This window comes from Prunus dulcis, chromosome 8 (genome assembly GCF_902201215.1).
Source record: "Prunus dulcis chromosome 8, ALMONDv2, whole genome shotgun sequence".
Taxonomy (NCBI): Eukaryota; Viridiplantae; Streptophyta; class Magnoliopsida; order Rosales; family Rosaceae; genus Prunus; species Prunus dulcis.
Window position 1 is genome coordinate 18,474,716 of NC_047657.1, and position 18,762 is coordinate 18,493,477.

The 18,762-nt window shown below is 38.7% G+C and overlaps 5 protein-coding genes across 5 annotated transcripts; 3 read left to right on the plus strand and 2 right to left on the minus strand.

Annotated features, from left to right (window-relative positions):
* Window positions 1-1,253: 1,253 nt before the first annotated feature.
* Window positions 1,254-5,385, plus strand: LOC117636673 (probable galacturonosyltransferase 6). Its single transcript, XM_034371297.1, has 9 exons — window positions 1,254-1,682; window positions 1,783-1,817; window positions 2,093-2,131; window positions 2,235-2,388; window positions 2,485-2,558; window positions 2,920-3,236; window positions 3,477-3,834; window positions 4,058-4,576; window positions 4,761-5,385. Exons 1-9 carry the CDS (start codon window positions 1,571-1,573, stop codon window positions 5,034-5,036), a joined length of 1,884 nt encoding a protein of 627 aa, XP_034227188.1. The 5' UTR covers window positions 1,254-1,570; the 3' UTR covers window positions 5,037-5,385.
* Window positions 5,386-5,615: 230 nt separating this feature from the next.
* LOC117636674 (photosystem II reaction center W protein, chloroplastic) lies at window positions 5,616-6,593 on the plus strand. Its single transcript, XM_034371299.1, has 2 exons — window positions 5,616-5,899; window positions 6,114-6,593. The coding sequence occupies exons 1-2, from the start codon at window positions 5,803-5,805 to the stop codon at window positions 6,416-6,418; spliced, it is 402 nt and encodes a 133-aa protein (XP_034227190.1). The 5' UTR covers window positions 5,616-5,802; the 3' UTR covers window positions 6,419-6,593.
* Window positions 6,594-7,230: 637 nt separating this feature from the next.
* On the plus strand, window positions 7,231-10,957 carry LOC117637495 (glutathione reductase, chloroplastic). Its single transcript, XM_034372398.1, has 10 exons — window positions 7,231-7,693; window positions 7,856-8,081; window positions 8,189-8,467; window positions 8,566-8,742; window positions 9,056-9,109; window positions 9,247-9,395; window positions 9,793-9,856; window positions 9,933-10,103; window positions 10,194-10,331; window positions 10,521-10,957. The coding sequence occupies exons 1-10, from the start codon at window positions 7,320-7,322 to the stop codon at window positions 10,560-10,562; spliced, it is 1,674 nt and encodes a 557-aa protein (XP_034228289.1). The 5' UTR covers window positions 7,231-7,319; the 3' UTR covers window positions 10,563-10,957.
* A 290-nt stretch (window positions 10,958-11,247) lies between these two features.
* LOC117612228 (U3 small nucleolar RNA-associated protein 18 homolog) lies at window positions 11,248-13,856 on the minus strand. Its single transcript, XM_034340996.1, has 2 exons — window positions 13,720-13,856; window positions 11,248-13,194 (listed from the first exon to the last, which is right to left on the minus strand). Exon 2 carries the CDS (start codon window positions 13,164-13,166, stop codon window positions 11,475-11,477), a length of 1,692 nt encoding a protein of 563 aa, XP_034196887.1. The 5' UTR covers window positions 13,167-13,194; window positions 13,720-13,856; the 3' UTR covers window positions 11,248-11,474.
* Window positions 13,857-14,289: 433 nt separating this feature from the next.
* On the minus strand, window positions 14,290-17,592 carry LOC117612178 (phospholipase A1-Igamma2, chloroplastic). The gene is made up of 2 exons (XM_034340933.1): window positions 16,177-17,592; window positions 14,290-14,872 (listed from the first exon to the last, which is right to left on the minus strand). The coding sequence occupies exons 1-2, from the start codon at window positions 17,463-17,465 to the stop codon at window positions 14,629-14,631; spliced, it is 1,533 nt and encodes a 510-aa protein (XP_034196824.1). The 5' UTR covers window positions 17,466-17,592; the 3' UTR covers window positions 14,290-14,628.
* Window positions 17,593-18,762: the final 1,170 nt, after the last annotated feature.

Below are 18,762 nucleotides of genomic sequence, written 5' to 3' on the forward strand. Positions count from 1 at the left end.
GTCTTTTGTTAGTACTATTTCGTACTATAGAATCATTTTAGACGGTTTCAAGTTTCAACTTTATCTTAGAATAAGTTTCGAGTTCGAATTTCCTCATTTTCATTGTGAAAAAGAAAATAGAAAAAGTCTCTTAAATTCTTTTATCATACTAATAAATTAAGTTGATTTTACTTGAATGATACATTTGAAACTCAAATCCATTGACCAACAAACTTCAAATGAGTCAATGGATTATCAACTAAAATGCCGCCACCCCTTAAACACGGATCAGTCTCTCTATTTTTATTGCTTGAGTTAGATCATACAATTTACAAATGTATTTCATCCCCATGCGTAAGGCTTGGGATTTAAACAAACAAAAACTAATACCTTGCCTAATTATTAAGGTAAGATTTGACTAGCAATTGTTTAGAATACGGGAGCTTGGTATTCACTCAATCTAAATTTAAAATTGAAATCTCATCAAATTATAGCTACAAATTTCAAGTCTAGGTTGGGGTTGGATCACCAAAAACAAGACACAATAGTCCACTTGATGAGTAAGTTTTCATTCATCCTCAAGCTTAGGCGTGTTGACCTATTAAATGCATCCATGAGTTTAGGGCAAAGCTGAATGTGAACTCCCAATTTTTTTATAAATGAGGTGTTGCACGATAAATTTTTCGGTGTGATTATCATATCATCATTTAGTATTATCAATTTCTCATAATACACATTGTGATTTATTAATGGCATATCGTAGGAGTATAAATTTAACTTATATCATGTCGTCAATTCATATTATAAAATTTAAAATAGTAAAGTTCAGTGAGTGACAGTACGACCATCACAGCCAAGGGTTTTTAGTAACTTAATGTGTACTCATAATCATGATCTCAAAATTTAATCATTTCTATTTTTCATCTTTCCGTTACAAAGATTTAAAGTTTCCCTTTCGCCAAAAAAATAAAAATAAAATAAAAATTTAAAGTTTCCTAGCATTAATGCCAACGAAACCATTTAAAGAGAATTTAATTTTTTTCCAAATTTCCACAAACAAATGATTAACCTGAAAATTACGCGTAATCAGTTTTATAACGATTGTCAAGGGGAGTCCTCTTCAAACATTAGACTAGCCATCGGGTCAGTCGTACACGTGTTACGTAAGCGGAGTCCGACGTAATGGTCATACTAATCGACGATCTATATTCATTGTCGACATCACCTACTGTGGAAAAAGACAATAAAATCCGAAGTTTATTTTTTTTAATAAAAAAATTAACAAAACAGGAAAAAAGGAAAAAAAGAAAGAAACCACCTCCCTCGCAGACAAGAACATGGCCGAACAAGCTATTCACACACTCTCTCTCTCTCTCTCCCTCTCCCTCTCCCTCTCTCTCTAAAATCGCGAAGTACCAAAAGGACTGTTTGAAACCCTAGCTTTATTTTATCTCTTCTTTTCTTGTTTCTTTCGTTGTTTTTTTTTTTTTATTCCGGCTGTTTCTTGTAATTGAAGCATCGAATTCTTTTATGTGATCTGAGAAATCTGTGAAATGTGCCGTTGGAGGAGTGGAAACCCTAACTGCCATTGATGAAGCTATTTCGTCGATGCCAGAGGATCCTCATCCTCTCTCTGCTCTCCGTCTCTGTTTTCGCGCCCATCATCTTCGTCTCCCAAAGGCTAAAAAATCTCTCAACTACTGGTAATGTGCATTTTGATTTACGCACTCATTAGTAAATTTGTGTATGTGTTTGTTTGATTTGATCAATTATCGATAGTGAGTGGTTTGTGAACTGATGCAGGGCGGAAGGAATTCATAGAGGATTTGTCGAATATTGTATGAATCTTTCATCTTTCATCTCAGTTTCGGTTTTGTGATTTATCATGTTATGTTTGGTTGCTGAGAAAGGAGAGAAATGAAAAACTTTTCAATGTCTAGGGTCTATATTGTTTGATGCCGCAAGGCTTAGTCAAACTTAGAAAAATTCCTTACGGGATTTTCAAGACTAAAGACTGGAATTGTCTACACTTATTTTTTGTTGACAACCAATCGGATTGTGGATATTCTGTTTATAGCAGAGTTTGAAGGTGGGTTTTGTTTTCTTGGTGCAGAAATACAGGACTGATGGTTTGAAACTTAGTGTTGAGCAGGTAAGTAAAGGATAAATTGACTTGATATGGTTTCAATCTAAACTTTATCAGAAGTTTGTTTTACAATCTGCACTTCTAATTTTGGATATGCTTTGTGATTTAGGAAGCTAGTGAAGGCTTGAAAGAACCCAGAAAAGTTCTATATGAAGATAAGGATTTGGTTTCTGCTGTTAGTTACACTCTTAAAGAGAATCACGATGCTAAGAAATCTGGAAATGTGGGAGACACTACTGATATGCTAGAAATAACTGAAAATGGTTGGTGTATATTCACAGGTGTTTGTATTCTGTTTCTTTCTATGCTGCTTTCTTTCTCACATTGTTTACTCTGGGTCTGCTTCATGAAAATATCAGGAACCAAATATGAGAACCAAGACGGAGATAATCAATTTCAGCGTAGAGAAATATCATCCATGTCTGGGGAAAAGGTATTCATTGTCCATCTATTGTATGACCACCAGATAAGAAAAATGAAGTGAAAATGAATTTCTTTTGCTGTTGCAATAATTGGAGTTTAATGTTGTAAATAAATATAGGAGATTCTAGTTTTTTTGGTCAAGTTCTGGCATTTTAGGTATTAAAGCCTCAAAGTTGGTCTGGCATAAAAGTTCACGAGCTCTTCAAGATTTTTCTTTTCTAATTTTCATACAACGGTTGAATTTTAGATATGTTGTAACAAGTCATGGTGAATGCAAGCTTCGGCAGCCATACATGAATTTTTAGATGAATTTAAAAGTATGTTTTTACCTTCTGCAGTCTTTATATTAATTTATATGGTTTTGGTTACAGAAACAATTGAACCAAGAAATAGTCCAGCAAGATCAGAATGCACACTCTCAGTCACGGAAAGTAATAGATGGGAAAATAAAACAGTTGAAAGATGTAAAACCTAACCGTGCAGTTCCACACGACCAGAATGTGCAAAATATGCGGAAAGTGACAGAGAGGATAAATGAGATGAAAGATCAAGTGGTTAGAGCTAAACTATACTTGAGTTTTACACCACCAGGCAGCAAGTCGAATCTCGTGAAGGAGTTGAAACTGCGAATTAAAGAGGTGGAACGGGCAATTAGTGGAGCCACCAAGGATTCAGATTTATCAAGGAGGTAAAAAGATTTGCCATTTCTTCCCTTGCCATTAGTTTCCAACCATGTTAAACACACCACAGAGAAAAAGAAAAAAGATGTTGAAAACAAAAATTAATGTAAAAGTGCTACTACCCATTATGATTAAAATGAAGAGTGTGATCAGTTATATCAGTAAAAAAAAATTAGGGTAAGGAACATCATTTTGAGCTCCTGTTTAGTCACGAAGCATTAATACTCTCTGAAACCGTTTAATTGCAGTGCTTTGCAGAGAATGAGAAACATGGAGTCTTCACTATCTAAAGCCAGCCGTGCTTACCCAGATTGCTCTTCGATGACCACAAAACTCCGTTCTATGACTCAGAACACTGAAGAGCAAGTTCGGTCGCAGAAGAAGCAAGTCTCTTATCTTTTTCACCTTGCTGCAAGCACAACTCCGAAAGGTCTTCATTGTCTTTCTATGCAGCTGACTGCAGAATACTTTGCTCTGGATCCCAAGGAGAGGCAGTTTCCTAACCAACAAAAGTTGCATGATCCGGAGCTCTATCATTATGCTGTCTTCTCTGACAATGTTCTGGCATCTACAGTGGTTGTGAACTCCACTGTTTCCACTGCCATGGTAATTTGAGTCAGACGTTTCAGTGTTCTGTTTGTTTTTTTTTGCTTGCTTTCCGATACCCATGATTTTTATTTTGGGCTACAATCAATAATTAAAAGAATTATTCACTCCGCTTAAGGAGAAACCATCACAATTAATCCCACTCCTCTAATGTTGACATTTTTCTTTTCTGCATGAAAGATTGATGACCCTTTTTTTGCCCTTGTGGCATAATAATGCGCAGGAACCCGAGAAGATTGTTTTTCATGTGGTGACTGATTCACTCAATTTTCCAGCAGTCTCAATGTGGTTCTTATTAAATCCTCCTGGCAAAGCCACAATCCAAGTCCAGAGCATAGAGAGTTTTGATTGGTTGTCTACCAAGTACCATGCAGCATTAAGGCAAAACTCCGGTGACCCTAGATATGCTTCTGAACTTAACCACCTCCGATTCTATCTGCCAGAAATCTTTCCTGCATTGAATAAGATTGTGCTCTTTGATCATGATGTGGTGGTGCAAAAGGATCTAACTAGATTATGGAGTATCAATATGAAAGGGAAAGTAAATGCAGCTGTCGAGACTTGTCATAAAAGTGAAACTTCCTTCCATCGGATGGATGCATTTATCAACTTCTCGGATCCATTTGTAGCAAAGAGGTTTCATGCTGATGCATGCACTTGGGCATTTGGCATGAATTTGTTTGATCTTCAAGAGTGGAGGAGACAGAATCTAACTACTGTCTACCATAAATACTTGCAATTGGTACATACGACTTTAAGCCTTATATTTGCTTTTTTGGGTTTTTACATTTGGAAGGGTGATGTCTGATTCATAGCACTACCAAATGCGGTACACTGTACACTGTACATGCACCTCTACTTCATATATTTGAATGTTATTATGCAATCGTATTTTAATTCTTGTTTTGCTGTGTGTTTTGTTGCAGGGCAATAAGAGGCCATTGTGGGTGGCTGGGAGTTTGCCCTTAGGTTGGGTCACCTTCTATAAAAAGACAGTAGCTTTGGACAGGCGATGGCATATCCTTGGGCTGGGTTATGAGTCTGGTGTGGTTCGTGCTGACATTGATCGAGCGGCAGTAATACACTATGATGGAATTATGAAGCCATGGTTGGATATTGGGATTGGGAGGCACAAGGGTTATTGGAGCAAATATGTGAACTATGAAGACTCTCATCTGCAACGGTGCAACATACATGCGTAGTCCACTACTAAAATGGTGGGATAAAGATGACCTGTACCACACAATTAGTTGCTTATTGCTCAAGGATGATGGAACTGCACTGGTTCACACAATTCTTTCTTTAACGATTCTTCAATGTAAAGTCGAGCTCAATTTTTTCCCACATTTTGCTGGGCATAATCTTCTAGGATCCGAGAGTCAAAATATAGGAATAATTGGAATCAATAAGTGTCCCTGGGGGATTTTGTACTGCGGGTCTGTATTTCATGTACATAACTTTGTTTCAACTCCTTAGCTAGACTCCTACAAGCATTTTTCGATATAGACAGAGTTAATTGAAATCAATTTGGCATTCTTTTTAAGTTATAAACCCTGTGTACAAACTTGTGGATGTTTTGCCCTGAATTGCAACTTCACATATTTTGCCCAGATTGACAATTGTCTGAATTCTTTTCTGAGAACCCACAGCGCTTGTTTGTTGATTAATTATCTCCGGCCATTTTTATGACTTCAGTTGGTGACAATTGGACTTTTTGGTGGATTATGTGACACGTGGAAAAATATGGTTGGGTTGTTGCAGATAGGGGATATCTAATGAGGGGCTGCCAAATGCAAATCTATCCATCTTGTGTGGTCCACGGGGCATACTTTAGGCCAATCAATATTAATCTGTGAATTGTTCACAGTCCCTATGAAACTGCAACTTCTGTCATAAAAATCAGTTCCATTGCAGATTGCCCATAAGCTTCTGAAGTTTCCCACCAATTCTCTTTCAAAGCTGAAGAGAATGGCAACCATTACTGCTAGCACTCCAACCTCATCAATCACGAGGGCAAGTCTGGTGCACAAGCCATCTGTTGGGGCTCCATCCGCAACTGTGTTGGGTAAGATTGTTTTGTTCACTTCTCAACTTGATTTCAATATTTTAAACTGTTCTAGAGTGTGGAGAGGTGGTTCAAACTCAGCTGCACTCGTGCGGGCACACTGTCTTGATCAACTGGTCTAACCTCACGTTTGCGATTTTCATTTTGGTTTTATGTATTTTGATTTTACATTTGTTTTTCCTAATTGTTATTGAATATTACTATTCTATTTCAGCTTTGCCATCACTTGCAAGGAAGGGGAAAGTGAGTTGTTCCATGGAGGGAAAGAAGGAGAGCAGCAACTCAAAGATGGGCAAGGGTGCATCTTTGGCTGCAGCAGCTATGGCTGCAACCATGTCAAGCCCAGCCATGGCTTTGGTGGATGACAGATTGAGCACAGAAGGAACAGGGCTTCCCTTTGGCTTGAGCAACAACATTCTTGGCTGGATCCTCTTTGGTGTGTTTGGCCTCATCTGGACCTTTTACTTCATCTACACTTCCTCTCTGGAAGAGGATGAAGAGTCAGGATTGTCCCTCTGAGCCAAACCCCATTGTTCCTCTGTGGAGGAATGTAAAAATTTCTAGTTCTAGGAGTTTGGCTGCTGTTTCTGTTTCGTAGTAAACCATCCCTTTGCGGATCAAACTTGTCTACTTATTATCAACTGTGTTCAGTCTCTTCTTCAAATATCACTGCTTAGTTGATGCTTTTACTTCACGATGAACTCAATTTAACTTTGTTTTTTTTTTTTTTTAACGTTTGTAAAGCCAATGCGATCAAATTTGATTATGTTGCAAACTTTGATCGAGTACATTGAGTGTTTTCCGGCCAAAGGACATTGACCACATGCAAACTTGAACTTAACCTCAAACGAAGTGAATCCCTCCAATCATTCATGTTTTATTTCTTAAATTTTGGTGTTACTAACTTAGTAGGATACATGAACACGAACAAAATCCGTTTAAATGTGAAAGATTTTATTGAAAGAGCCTTACATAAAAATCACTTATAATAATTGGTAATTGAATAATTAGAGAATTTACCAAACAAATGGGTTAGAGATGATTTATCAACTTATTATTTTCAACACGATTTATTTTTTCAGACTTGTCTCAACAAAACTCCTCGCTGCTAATACGGGTTTAATCAAGTTTAATTTTCTCCAATATCTTACATAATTCAAATAATGTGACGTGCTTTCTTTTTCAAAATTGACCCGAGAGGAGAGATTATTATCTTTATTATGAAGAGAAAAGGAATTTGAACTTGCCACCTTTAAAAAAAAAAATCATTAAATTAATAATTAACTAAAAACTTATACACTATACAGTATATAACCCAACAAGTGGCAAAGCATAATTCCCATAAGCTATCTTTATACCAATATTATCAATCAAACCCAAAAAAACCCAATAAGCTGTGAGGTGCCTGAGGAGCTCCATCATGGCCACCTCTCTCTCTACACCTAAGCTCACCTCCTTCTCTTCCTCCCCAACACTCCAAAACCTACTCTTCTCCAAAAACCTCCCAACCCCTCTCTCTCTGCGCAGAACCCTAACCTCTCTCTCCCACCTCCACCGTACCTCTATCTCTCCCCTCCACCACCACAGCCGCCGCCGCGGCTTCTCCGTTCGCGCCGATTCCGGAAATGGCGCCGACTCCGGCCGCCACTACGATTACGACCTCTTCACCATCGGTGCCGGCAGTGGCGGCGTCCGCGCCTCCCGCTTTGCCGCGAATTTCGGTGCCTCGGTTGCCATCTGCGAGCTCCCTTTCGCCACCATCGCTTCCGATACCGCTGGCGGCGTCGGCGGCACGTAAGTTTTTTCTAATTTGGGTTAATGGCTTTGGGAGTTCAATTGTTCAGCTTTTTCAGTGATTTAGAATTCTGGGCTCTGTGAAATGTTATTGCTTTTTTCTTTTATTTGAGTTTGTGAGTGATTTTTTCTCCTTTCTTTTTTGTGTTTGGGGATATAAAGGTGCGTGCTTCGGGGATGTGTACCCAAGAAACTACTGGTTTACGCGTCACAATTTGCTCATGAGTTTGAAGAGAGTAATGGGTTTGGATGGAGATATGAGACTGAGCCAAAGCATGATTGGAGCACATTAATGGCTAATAAGAATGCTGAATTGCAACGCCTCACTGGGATCTACAAAAATGTTCTTAAAAATGCTGGTGTCGCTTTAATCGAAGGTCGTGGAAAGGTATGGCGCGAAGAAGAAAGAAAGGGAAAAACTCTTTCTTTGTAAAGTATGCAAAACTATTTTTGAATGTTATTCTAAATGTTGTGTCTTTTTCACCAATAATACAGATAGTGGACCCACACACGGTTGATGTAGATGGGAAGCTATATTCTGCGAGACATATAATAGTTTCAGTTGGGGGGCGACCCTTCATTCCTGAAATTCCTGGAATTGAATATGCAATAGATTCTGATGCTGCCCTTGATTTGCCTTCGAAGCCTAAGAAAATAGCAATAGTTGGTGGTGGGTACATTGCCGTGGAATTTGCTGGCATCTTCAATGGTTTGTCGAGTGATGTCCATGTGTTTATAAGGCAAAAGAAAGTTTTGAGGGGTTTTGATGAAGAGGTGAAGAACCATGTATAACGCTTGTATTTGGTTGGTTGACGCATTACCATGAAAGGTCTCTCTTTTGCAGCCTAACATGCGATTTTGTATGCCTGCAGGTTAGAGATTTTGTTCAAGAACATATGTCTTTGCGAGGAATTGAGTTCCATGCAGAGGAGTCCCCTCAGGCTATCGTTAAGTCAGCTGACGGTTCGTTGTCTCTGAAGACCAACAAAGGAACACTTGAAGGGTTTTCACACATTATGTTTGCGACAGGACGTAGACCTAATACAAAGGTTTGAACTTTGAACTTTCTACTTGTGGTTAGCTTCTTCCTGGTCTTCAGGTTCATCAGCACAAGTCTGAGAGTGTCCCCATCAAGGCATGGGTGTAACCATCCGCCAAATGAAAGAAGGTTGTCTAAAAGTATTTGATTAGGATTTCCTGCCTTGATGCGGCTCTTTGCAAGTGCAAGTTGACAAAATTGAAGATGCCAGTCTGTGCTATTCATAATCACTGTTCTATTAAAGTTGCTATGAATACTGTAAATTCAATAACATTGATGTATCAATAATGGGTTAAGTAATTCAGTCTTGTCCTGCATTTCAGAATTTAGGATTGGAGGAAGTAGGCGTAAAACTGAGCAAGACTGGAGCAATAGAGGTAGTGTTCCTCGATATGTTTAAGTTTGCTTGTTTCAGTTCTGCTTTTCTTTGTTAGATGCTTTCATGGAAAAATGACAAAAACCTGGGCAATTAATACAGAGTTCTGAATGCTTTTGAGATGGTTTTGTTTCTCAGGTTGATGAATTTTCTCGTACATCAGTTCCTTCAGTCTGGGCTGTAGGAGATGTTACAGACAGAGTGAACCTGACTCCAGTTGCTTTGATGGAGGGAGGGGCATTAGCCAAAACACTTTTTCTGAATGAGCCAACAAAACCTGATTACAGGTATCCTAGCTAGCTTGTTAGCCAGCCGATAACACTTCGAGATGTTATTAATTATGGAGGTGCTCCATAAATATCTATGCAAGTAGAGTAGGCCCTTCATAAAAGGATTTAGGATGAGCATTATGTAACTAGTATGATTACTTTCAAATTTTAGATTTATCATTCTATATCTTGTCATGCAGTTTTTTCTCCTTTCCTGTTGTGACTTTCGAGGAATGCATTACAGTTGAGTGCTATACTGATGCTATATACAATCCATGATACATTTGCAAAAATATTTGTAATAGGGTGAAACGACCTTTCTAATATATATCTTTTAGCAAATTAGCATTTTTCACTTAATGTTGAGTGAATTATGTTTTTATGTTTCTGCTGATTACTTTCTTGTTTTGAGTAGAGCTGTTCCTTCTGCTGTGTTTTCCCAGCCACCAATTGGGCAAGTTGGTCTTACTGAAGAACAGGTGAGAACAAATATATTGTATATCTGCAATAGATAGAAAATAGCTTCTTGTCTGAACGTTGCAGTTACTTTTGCAGGCTATCGAACAATATGGTGATGTTGATATCTACACGTCAAACTTCAGGCCTTTAAAGGCTACTCTCTCAGGGTTGCCAGATCGAGTGTTCATGAAACTTTTAGTCTGTGCAAAGACAAACAAAGTTCTGGGGTTGCACATGTGTGGGGAAGATTCTGCAGAAATTGTGCAGGTTAATGCCTTTTCCCTTTATTTGTTTGCCTTTTCAAATCAAGATTTTAATTTCTGGAACTGAGGTGGTGGTACTTGTGTTAAATTCCAGGGATTTGCAGTAGTTGTGAAAGCTGGCTTGACAAAGGCAGACTTAGATGCCACAATTGGTATTCACCCAACGGCCGCTGAAGAGTTCGTCACAATGAGGACTCCCACTCGGAAGATTCGGAAAAACCCTCCATCTCAGGTTTGTTGTGTAGCGAGCTCTCTGACCTTTTAAGTTTGTAAGAGATTCCCTGACCTCTTACAGCTCAAGAAGTTCAGAAAACTTTTAACTAGTATGGCCTTCAGTCCACCTTCTACATCTTTGCTACTCACGAACTGAGTAGTGTGGATTACTTATTTTTTTTTTCCTTTTTCAATGAACCTGTTCCAGGGGAAGACAGATTCTGATGTTACGGCTGCCGCTGGTGTTTGATCGTGGTTGACCAATCTGCTGCACGACATGGCTCCTGAAGTTTGTACATGAAAATCCTTTTGAAACAGGTACTGGAAAACACAGCATCAGACATAGAAGAGTTGAGGTTCTGGAGAGCATGGATGGTGCAAGCCTCTCGAGGCCAGCGAGGAACTTGAGCAAAAGCAGGTCGTCAAAAGTCCTTTTACTATAATTAGGTAGAGTTGGTTTCCGCTTCAGTAATTGCAGTTGAGTTGCTGTATGAGCTATGCTCTGGCTCCAACATATTTTTGACGTTAGCATCGATGGATAAATGCGTATTTGCTTTTCTTGAGCTTCTCTGTACAACATATTATATATACACTATAACAGAGCACGATGCTCAAATAAATGTGTACAGATTTCTGATTTTTAAATTTTTTATCACTAAATAAATGAGTTTTTTTTTTTACAGGAAATTTTTTGATTCATATGCCTTCAAGGCTACAAGTTACAACTATCCAATTTATAACTATTAAACCTGAATTAAGTTAATCTGGTAACAGGTTGTAGACTTGCAGCTTAAACCTAAATTACAGATTCCAAACCATGCACCTCTTGATACGGGAGTTGTAAATGATACCAACTTTCTTCAACAAATACCATAATAAGAAGTAAATAACACCATTGGTAAAAGATAGCATTAGAAGATGAAGAGAGAGAAACAGGACAGAAATGACACTAATATTTTCCACTTAAAACATACTGTCATACATTCTTTCAACAACTCTGAAAAAAAGTCAAAAACTGCAGAATTTTTCTGCAGCGATAAGCCATCATAGCACTTACAAACCATCTTTCAAAACAGCAGAAAATACGATTGAAACTCTTCTGATATGAAATGAAGAAGATAAGAACACACTGATCAGATATTTGTCCTCTCAAACATTCGTTCTATGCATGATGGTAATGGTGCAACTTGTACAATAACACTTTTCCAGCAGCATTTCCTACAGCCATGAAACCTCCACCAGGGCTAAAATCCAAGCAGCGGGGATAGTGAAGGGCCTTCTTCTGCGGAGGCCAGTTTGAGAAAACAGTAAATGATGGAACATGTATCAACTTTAAGCTGTTCTTCTTCATGCTCGAACAAATAGCCAATATTTGAGCATCGCTGTTGAACTTCAGAAAATCTACTTTTGTCGTAAGATTCTCGATGGTCTTGATTGGTTTTCTCTTGCCACCCAAAAACTCCTCATTGTTGTAAATATTGACAATCCCACTGTCTGAACCAGCAGCAAACAATGCTCCATTTGGAGATGTACAAAGAGATGTACCATTTATACAACCTTCATCAACAGCCTTATGGAGGCAAGCCCCTGTTCTGAGATCCCAGTGGTAAACCTGTCCATCTCCACCAGAGCTCAACAATTGCTTCCCATCATCGGCAAAAGCTAAAGAACGAACGGTTCCATTCATCTTTAATGTCCCAATCAATTCTTTTGTTTTAGACGAAACCAACAAGATATAACCTTCATTTCCCACAAAGGCAATTGTACTAGAATCAGGGGAAACCTCAAAAACTTCCAAGCTTTTCTCCTCTCGACCAACCAAGGGACCTATTTTATCAACTTTTGCCTTCACCAAGTCAAAGCTGTAAAAGAAGTTCCTCCTTCCAGCTATAATAACCTGAGAGCCATCAGGCAAAAAGGACGCCTTCCGAACAGGACAGTCATCAAGAAAGATGCTCTCTATTTTAGTATTGCGCTTGCCATCAATCTGAAAAAACCTAAGCCTCCGATCCAATCCAGCAGTAAGAAGCAACTGCCCATTTCTATGAAACTGCACTGAATTTATTGGTCCTTTAGAAGGTTCCTCTGCATTTGCATGTACAAGTACTGAATATTCAAGAAGTCCAGGCAACAATTTTGCACTGCTCTTCACAACAAGATCCTCATTTGTTCGAAGGAGATCATCAACAGCATCTACACCCTTGTAGCCACGGGCCACTGCTACCCCATTTTCATCATCTGATGATTCATCATCAGAATATCTACTGTTCCTCAACTGTGGATCAAGCTGAGCCCATTCTGTCCCAGGGTTCAGCTTAGCATGTTGAGCCCTCAATCTTGAGACATAATCTGAACCAGAAATCAAACTCTCATCCTCCTCCTTCCTCAGCTTCCTTAATCTGTTAACTTTAGCAATATTTATATTGGTCTTTTCCTCTTCCTCATCCACCCAGACAGGTTTCCTTTGCCTAGTTTCCTCTTCCGATAACTCTCCATCCTCTTCATGCACCGAGAGCACACTACTGGCCGAACGGTCCACAAAGAACAAAGAACCTTTATCCACTGCATCTCCAACTTCTTCCTCATCCTCCTTTCCAAACTCAAGTGGGGAATAAATGGCTCCAAACAAAAAGTTTTCCAGCTTCTTCATTTCCTTCTCTTGCTCAATAGCCACTTTCTCATCCTCCTCCTTGTGTGCTTTCTTTCGCTTCTTCGTTTTCATAATATCTAAGTTAGATTGATTTCCATTTCCATTGTCATCATTCCCTTGCAGAAATGAAGGCTCATCAACATCATCCCTTTTAGTCTTGTTGGCTTTAAAAGCCGAAGGAACATTCTGTGATATTAAACTCATCTTTTACAAGAACAATGCCTATCTGCTTCTGCAAAATAAAAACAAGTGAAACTGAGGTCCCATACAACAGTCACAGCCAAAATGGTTTTCGAAAATATGTAGAAAACTAAACATATACTCGGGCAATATTTCTAACTTTGAGTGACCAACAAATTTTGAGCTTTATGGAGGCGACAGCGTGAGGTAGGTTTTTTTTAAAGTCAGGAAAAAAAAAAATTTCTTTAAAACAAGTCCCGACCCGCCTAGACCCGCCCAGGCGCCTACCCCTAACGATTAGGGGTAAATCGTAGCGGTGTCCTCCCGCCTAGCGCCTTTCGAACACTGACCATAACAACTCCCAGACCACAAAATTCTGATAATCATAATTGCTGAAGCTCTGTTATTAACATAAACAATGAATGCCTGAAGTTCCAAGCTATGAGCCCAAAACAAGTTAACAGTCCAGAACAAAAACACACAAAAACAGAGTTTGAGAATAAAACGACAAATATAATTTCGTTTTTAGCCATAAAACAGAAGCAAAGATAGAAACCCAAAACGAAAAACAACTTACTGCAAAGATGAAGTCTTTTGAAGGACGGTGAGCTTCGGCGGCGCGGAACGGCAGAAAACAAACAGCGGACCAGAGCTAGCTTTCAAAGAGAAACGAAGGTTGTTTGTGTTTGATGCGGTTATAACATAAAACGAGGTCGTTTATACAGAAGCTCCAAAACACATGTCTTTTGGTCAAATAGTCAAACTTTTCATCATCATCATTCATCACTACTATTTTATTGTCGACAAAAGCGATGTCGTTTCACGTAGTGAAGGAAGGGCTGGTTAATTTTGAGCTTGACGGATTTGGGCTTGTGCTGGTGTAGCATTTCCTTTTCAATTTATTTGGCTGGAAACCTAATTAAAAACCCAATAATTTTCTGTTTTTAATATAAGCCGATATTTTAAACAATTCTAATGAACGAGGAGATAGATCAAACTCGGATGCAAGCTGATAAACTTGTTGCTCTTTTCTTTTTTATTAATAGCAATGTGGGATTCAAACTTTAAACTCATCTTCTCTATTAACAGAAATACGGATTTGAACTTAAAACTCATCTAAACATTTAAAAAAGAAATACAATTAGACTAATAGTTAATTCTCGACATAGTATATTTATCGAAATTTTGTGCATCGTGACAGCAATATAGGTTTTATTACATTTTCCCAACGATAAACATTAAGGTACTAAATTAACTAACAACAAGTGACCCACTAATTACTAAAGCCTAACAATCTTCATATACATGCAGAAAATACTATATGCAACACTAGTCACCGATCATCTCCTTACAGTCATTATATATTTTAACCATAAAAATCCCAGAAGCTAATGTTTTCTATAACTAATAAGTAAGAACCCCACGTTATAATATACAGTTGAAGATTTATTTTTATTTTTATTTTTTATCTTCTTGTGGTTAGTAACTAATGATCGGAGGCAAGGCCTAATTGTTTGAGATGGTGGTGTATGTCTTCAGGGTGATCATCGAGTTTCGGGCGTTCGGGCTGGATCCAACGGCCATCCTTGCTCCTCACCATGCCCTTGTTCTCATCTTGCCTCCAGTAAGGTGGAACCAAGTAATGATCTTTCAAGAAATCAGAGGCTTTGTTCACCAATGCTGGGTCTCTTCCACTCGCTAGCACAAATCTATGGCCTTTCCCATGGTATCTGCATTTCATTAAACAGACAATTAGTTTAATTATTCTCGTTACTATATATTTTCGCATGCATCAAATATGCATATAATAAATAAAATATGTAATTCTAATTCAGTTACTTCTGAATTTTGATAACAATATGATAATTGTTTTGTTTTGAAATGTCTCTACTAATTTCTTTGCTGCATGCATGCCTTCGAAGACCGGAAGACACGGTGTAAACAGGATTATTCACTACAATTTCTATGTCTACACTACACACAGTCAAAATAGAAGAGCTATTCTATTCACATGGTGTAAAAAACACATTTTTCCAAAAGATGGAACTAGTTTATGTGTTTTTTTATCTGTCTATTTCAGTCATTATATCGACGTGTCCGTATCCGTGTTCAGACAAACAACATATCGAGAATATATCAATATTCATTTTAACAATCAAAATCCATAGTGACACGATACATTTATCAAGTCCACCTAATCTAACAACTCGGATATAGAAAATAATAAAGTACTGTCTAGAAAAGCATCAAATTGCCTGTAAGATAAGCTTATAGGCAAACCATGCATAATTATTGAATGTCTCTTTCATGAGTACACAGATAGCCAATTGCTAATTGTAGGGAGGGAACTGTTATTATACTGTGCCACTGAAATATTTATTATTTTACTTACAACTATGCTTACAAACAATAATTCAATTGAGATGCATGGGGAACATGATCTTATCAATTATTTTTAAATTGGCTCTCAAGCGCAGCCAAGTCATTTTCGATCGATGTGCGAAAGATATCTCTACCAACTGAATGATGCACAGAGGTGTCACATGCTCCTATTTATTTTGTTTTTATCTTAAATTAAAATTCTAAATAAGTTAAGACTCGCCAACAATACTATTTTTTTTGTTTTTATTGCAATACAACGAAATAAAATTAGTTTTTTTTTGACAAAATGATATTGTAAACTATTCTAATGAATGAAGAAAAAGATCAAACTCAAATGCAAAGAGGCGGACATATCATCTTAAACAATTGACCTGACTCATGCCCAAAATTAAAATTGATCTTAAGACCCAACAAAATCAATAATATTTACTACAGTTCTGATCTCTTAGACTACAGGAGTCTAAGAGATTTGTGACCACCTACCATTGGATGTAAATTTAACGGTTCACTCACTCTTGCACTCCTTTTAAGAAGCTTTTTTTAATTATTGGATTAATATCTAAAGATGAGTGACCACAATATTTTAAACTCCTGTGGTCAAAGAGATCGAAACTGATATTTACTAATCACATGTTAATCAAATAATACTAACCCGTCAAGCAAATGCAAGTGAGCCTCCAAATTATGCGCACAAACAGGATCACTCGTCTGCTTCAAAAACGGTGAGTTTTTATGATCCAACTCAAGCTGGACCCCGACGTGCGAGTAGCTCCACGGCAAGCCCTCCGCCAACTTCATCAGCCGCGGCGCCACGTGTTCATTAAAGAACAGCCCAGGCGATTTAGGCACCACGTCATGAACGTTCACAACCCTCAACACCTTCACCCCCAGCGACTCAAGCCGCTCCTTAAACCGCACGTTCCCTACCCGAGGACCCGAGAACGATAAAACGGATACGGGCACGACCTGACCGTCCGCCGTCACGTTCAAACCCATTTCCGTTATATCGTACGAGCTCAAAATCGCCAGCGCGCTCCCGAGGCTGTGCCCGGTGATCGTAATGCTCAATTCCTCGCCGGAATACTCCTCCACCAATCGCTTGATCTCCGTTAAAATCTGTTCCCTCGCCGAAAACGTAGAATATCGGCACGTCTCGTCTTTATCGGTGTAAAGATCCAGAAAACCGGATTCGACTTTGACGGTCGGATCCGGGCAGGGAATCTTATTCCCGGAAACGGGCTTTAAAAAGTCCATTAAGTCCACGATCCACTCGAGTCGGGTCACGGTGCCCCGCCACGCGATGCTGATGTCGCGCCGGCCTAAACGGGCTGTCGTTTCGTCGTCCGAAACGGCGATGTATCCGATCCAGTTGGCGTTTTTGCTCCAGACTTTTGGCCAGCGCGACTTCTTGAAGAAGTTGGGGAGGTTGATGTTTGACGTGGCGAAGAGGTAGCGTGACACGTGGTAGCCGTGGTGGGCCATGCCCAGAGACGGGAAGAAGCTGCGGCGGACGAAGCGGCAGCTGCCGCAGTACTTGGAGAAGGGGTCGAAGTCGAAGGCGTCGTAGCAGGCCTGGGCCATCTCGCCGTAGCGGATGAGCTCGGATCGCAGAAGCGGGTCCATCGGGTCGAGTAACCCGACCCAGTCGTCTTGGCCGTGGAGCTCCCGCCATACGTCGGAGAGACGGCGCTCGTGGTGGGTAGTGTTAATATCTTCTTGTCGTTGATTCTGATCGTCTTTGTTGAGACTTTCTTTTTCGAGCTCGGTGATTATGGAGGTCAAGGAGTCGCTGGTTTTTGAGTGGAGCGCCTTGGTGGTGACGGTGGAGGTTGTTGGGATGGTGAGGTTTGATGGGTTTGAGCCTCCAAAGGGATGGTATTTTCTGCTCGAAACGGTGAGTTTTGGGAAGGGGAGGAGAGTGCTGTATATGGAAATGGCCATTGGGGACGAAAGAACAAACAGGTGGTGAGCAATTGAACGGTGAATGAAGAAGAGAGAGAGAGAGAGATGTGTAAAATAAAGTGGTTATATTTAAGATGGAGAAATTGATTCCTGACACTGAGCTAGTCCTTTTATATTTGTATATAGTCAACAAGTACGTATTTTTCTGAGTACTTTACTTCCATGTGGTACATGAGGTCCTCATTGGTCATGGAAGCCCACGTTGACCATCTGTCAGTCTTCGAGAAAGCTTTCACGGGATGAACGGTTGGGTATAGTTTGCCGCGACTTGCCTGACGTACATTTGACATAACAAGCCAATATTATATAACACAACAGGAAAGAAGGAAATTGTGTGTCCAATATATTTTTTCTTATTAATTTATGGGCCTAATTTGATATTCTCATGCCATTTTCACTTCGTTACTTTATATATATATATAAGTAATATTCTATTTTAATTTAATTTAAATTATAAAAAGAGAAATTTAATTGAATTTACAAATTGAAGAGTATATCTGTTGTCACTTCGTGAGCTAAGTAACTGATAATTTGAAGTTCTAGATGCATCTATTATTATTGAAAATAAAGACTAGTTTCTGTACTAATTCAAGGTGGCAGGCGGATGCCCGTCCACCACATGGGTTCTTGTCATTTTATTAGATTTACAGAGATTTTGTACGATGTGATTAAGCTGGATAATATTGTATATACCAAAATAAATCACTTCATGTCCCCAATTAATTATTATATACGATTTTCGTAACCATATGTTCTCTTTTTTTAAGCAAACAATACATTATATTGTATATATATATATACAGTCCTGATCTCTTGGACCCCTGTAGTCCAAGAGATTTATGGTCACTCACCGTTGGATGTAAATTCAACGGTTCACTCATTTATGATTTGAATCGGGTAATAATCATTTATGTCATATTGCATTTATACATATCATTTTGAACCATTGGATTAATATCCAACGGTGGGTGACCACAATCTCTTGGACTCCTGTGGTCCAAGAGATCGGGACTGTATATATATATATATATGAAATGATCTGGAACTGTATTAATATTCATGATTTTGGAGTAATATTATTTAGAGTATACTAGTGATTTGCCCCCTGAACTTGTACCTAGCTTTCAATTGACCATCTATTCTTGTTTTTTTAGAAAATAAAGGATATGAACTCTTTTTTTTCACAATTTTCCCCCTACTGTCTAAATTCTCAACATTTCATCCAATTTTCAGTTAAAAATTATTTTTTTGAACAAATTTGAAGAAAAAGAGTAAA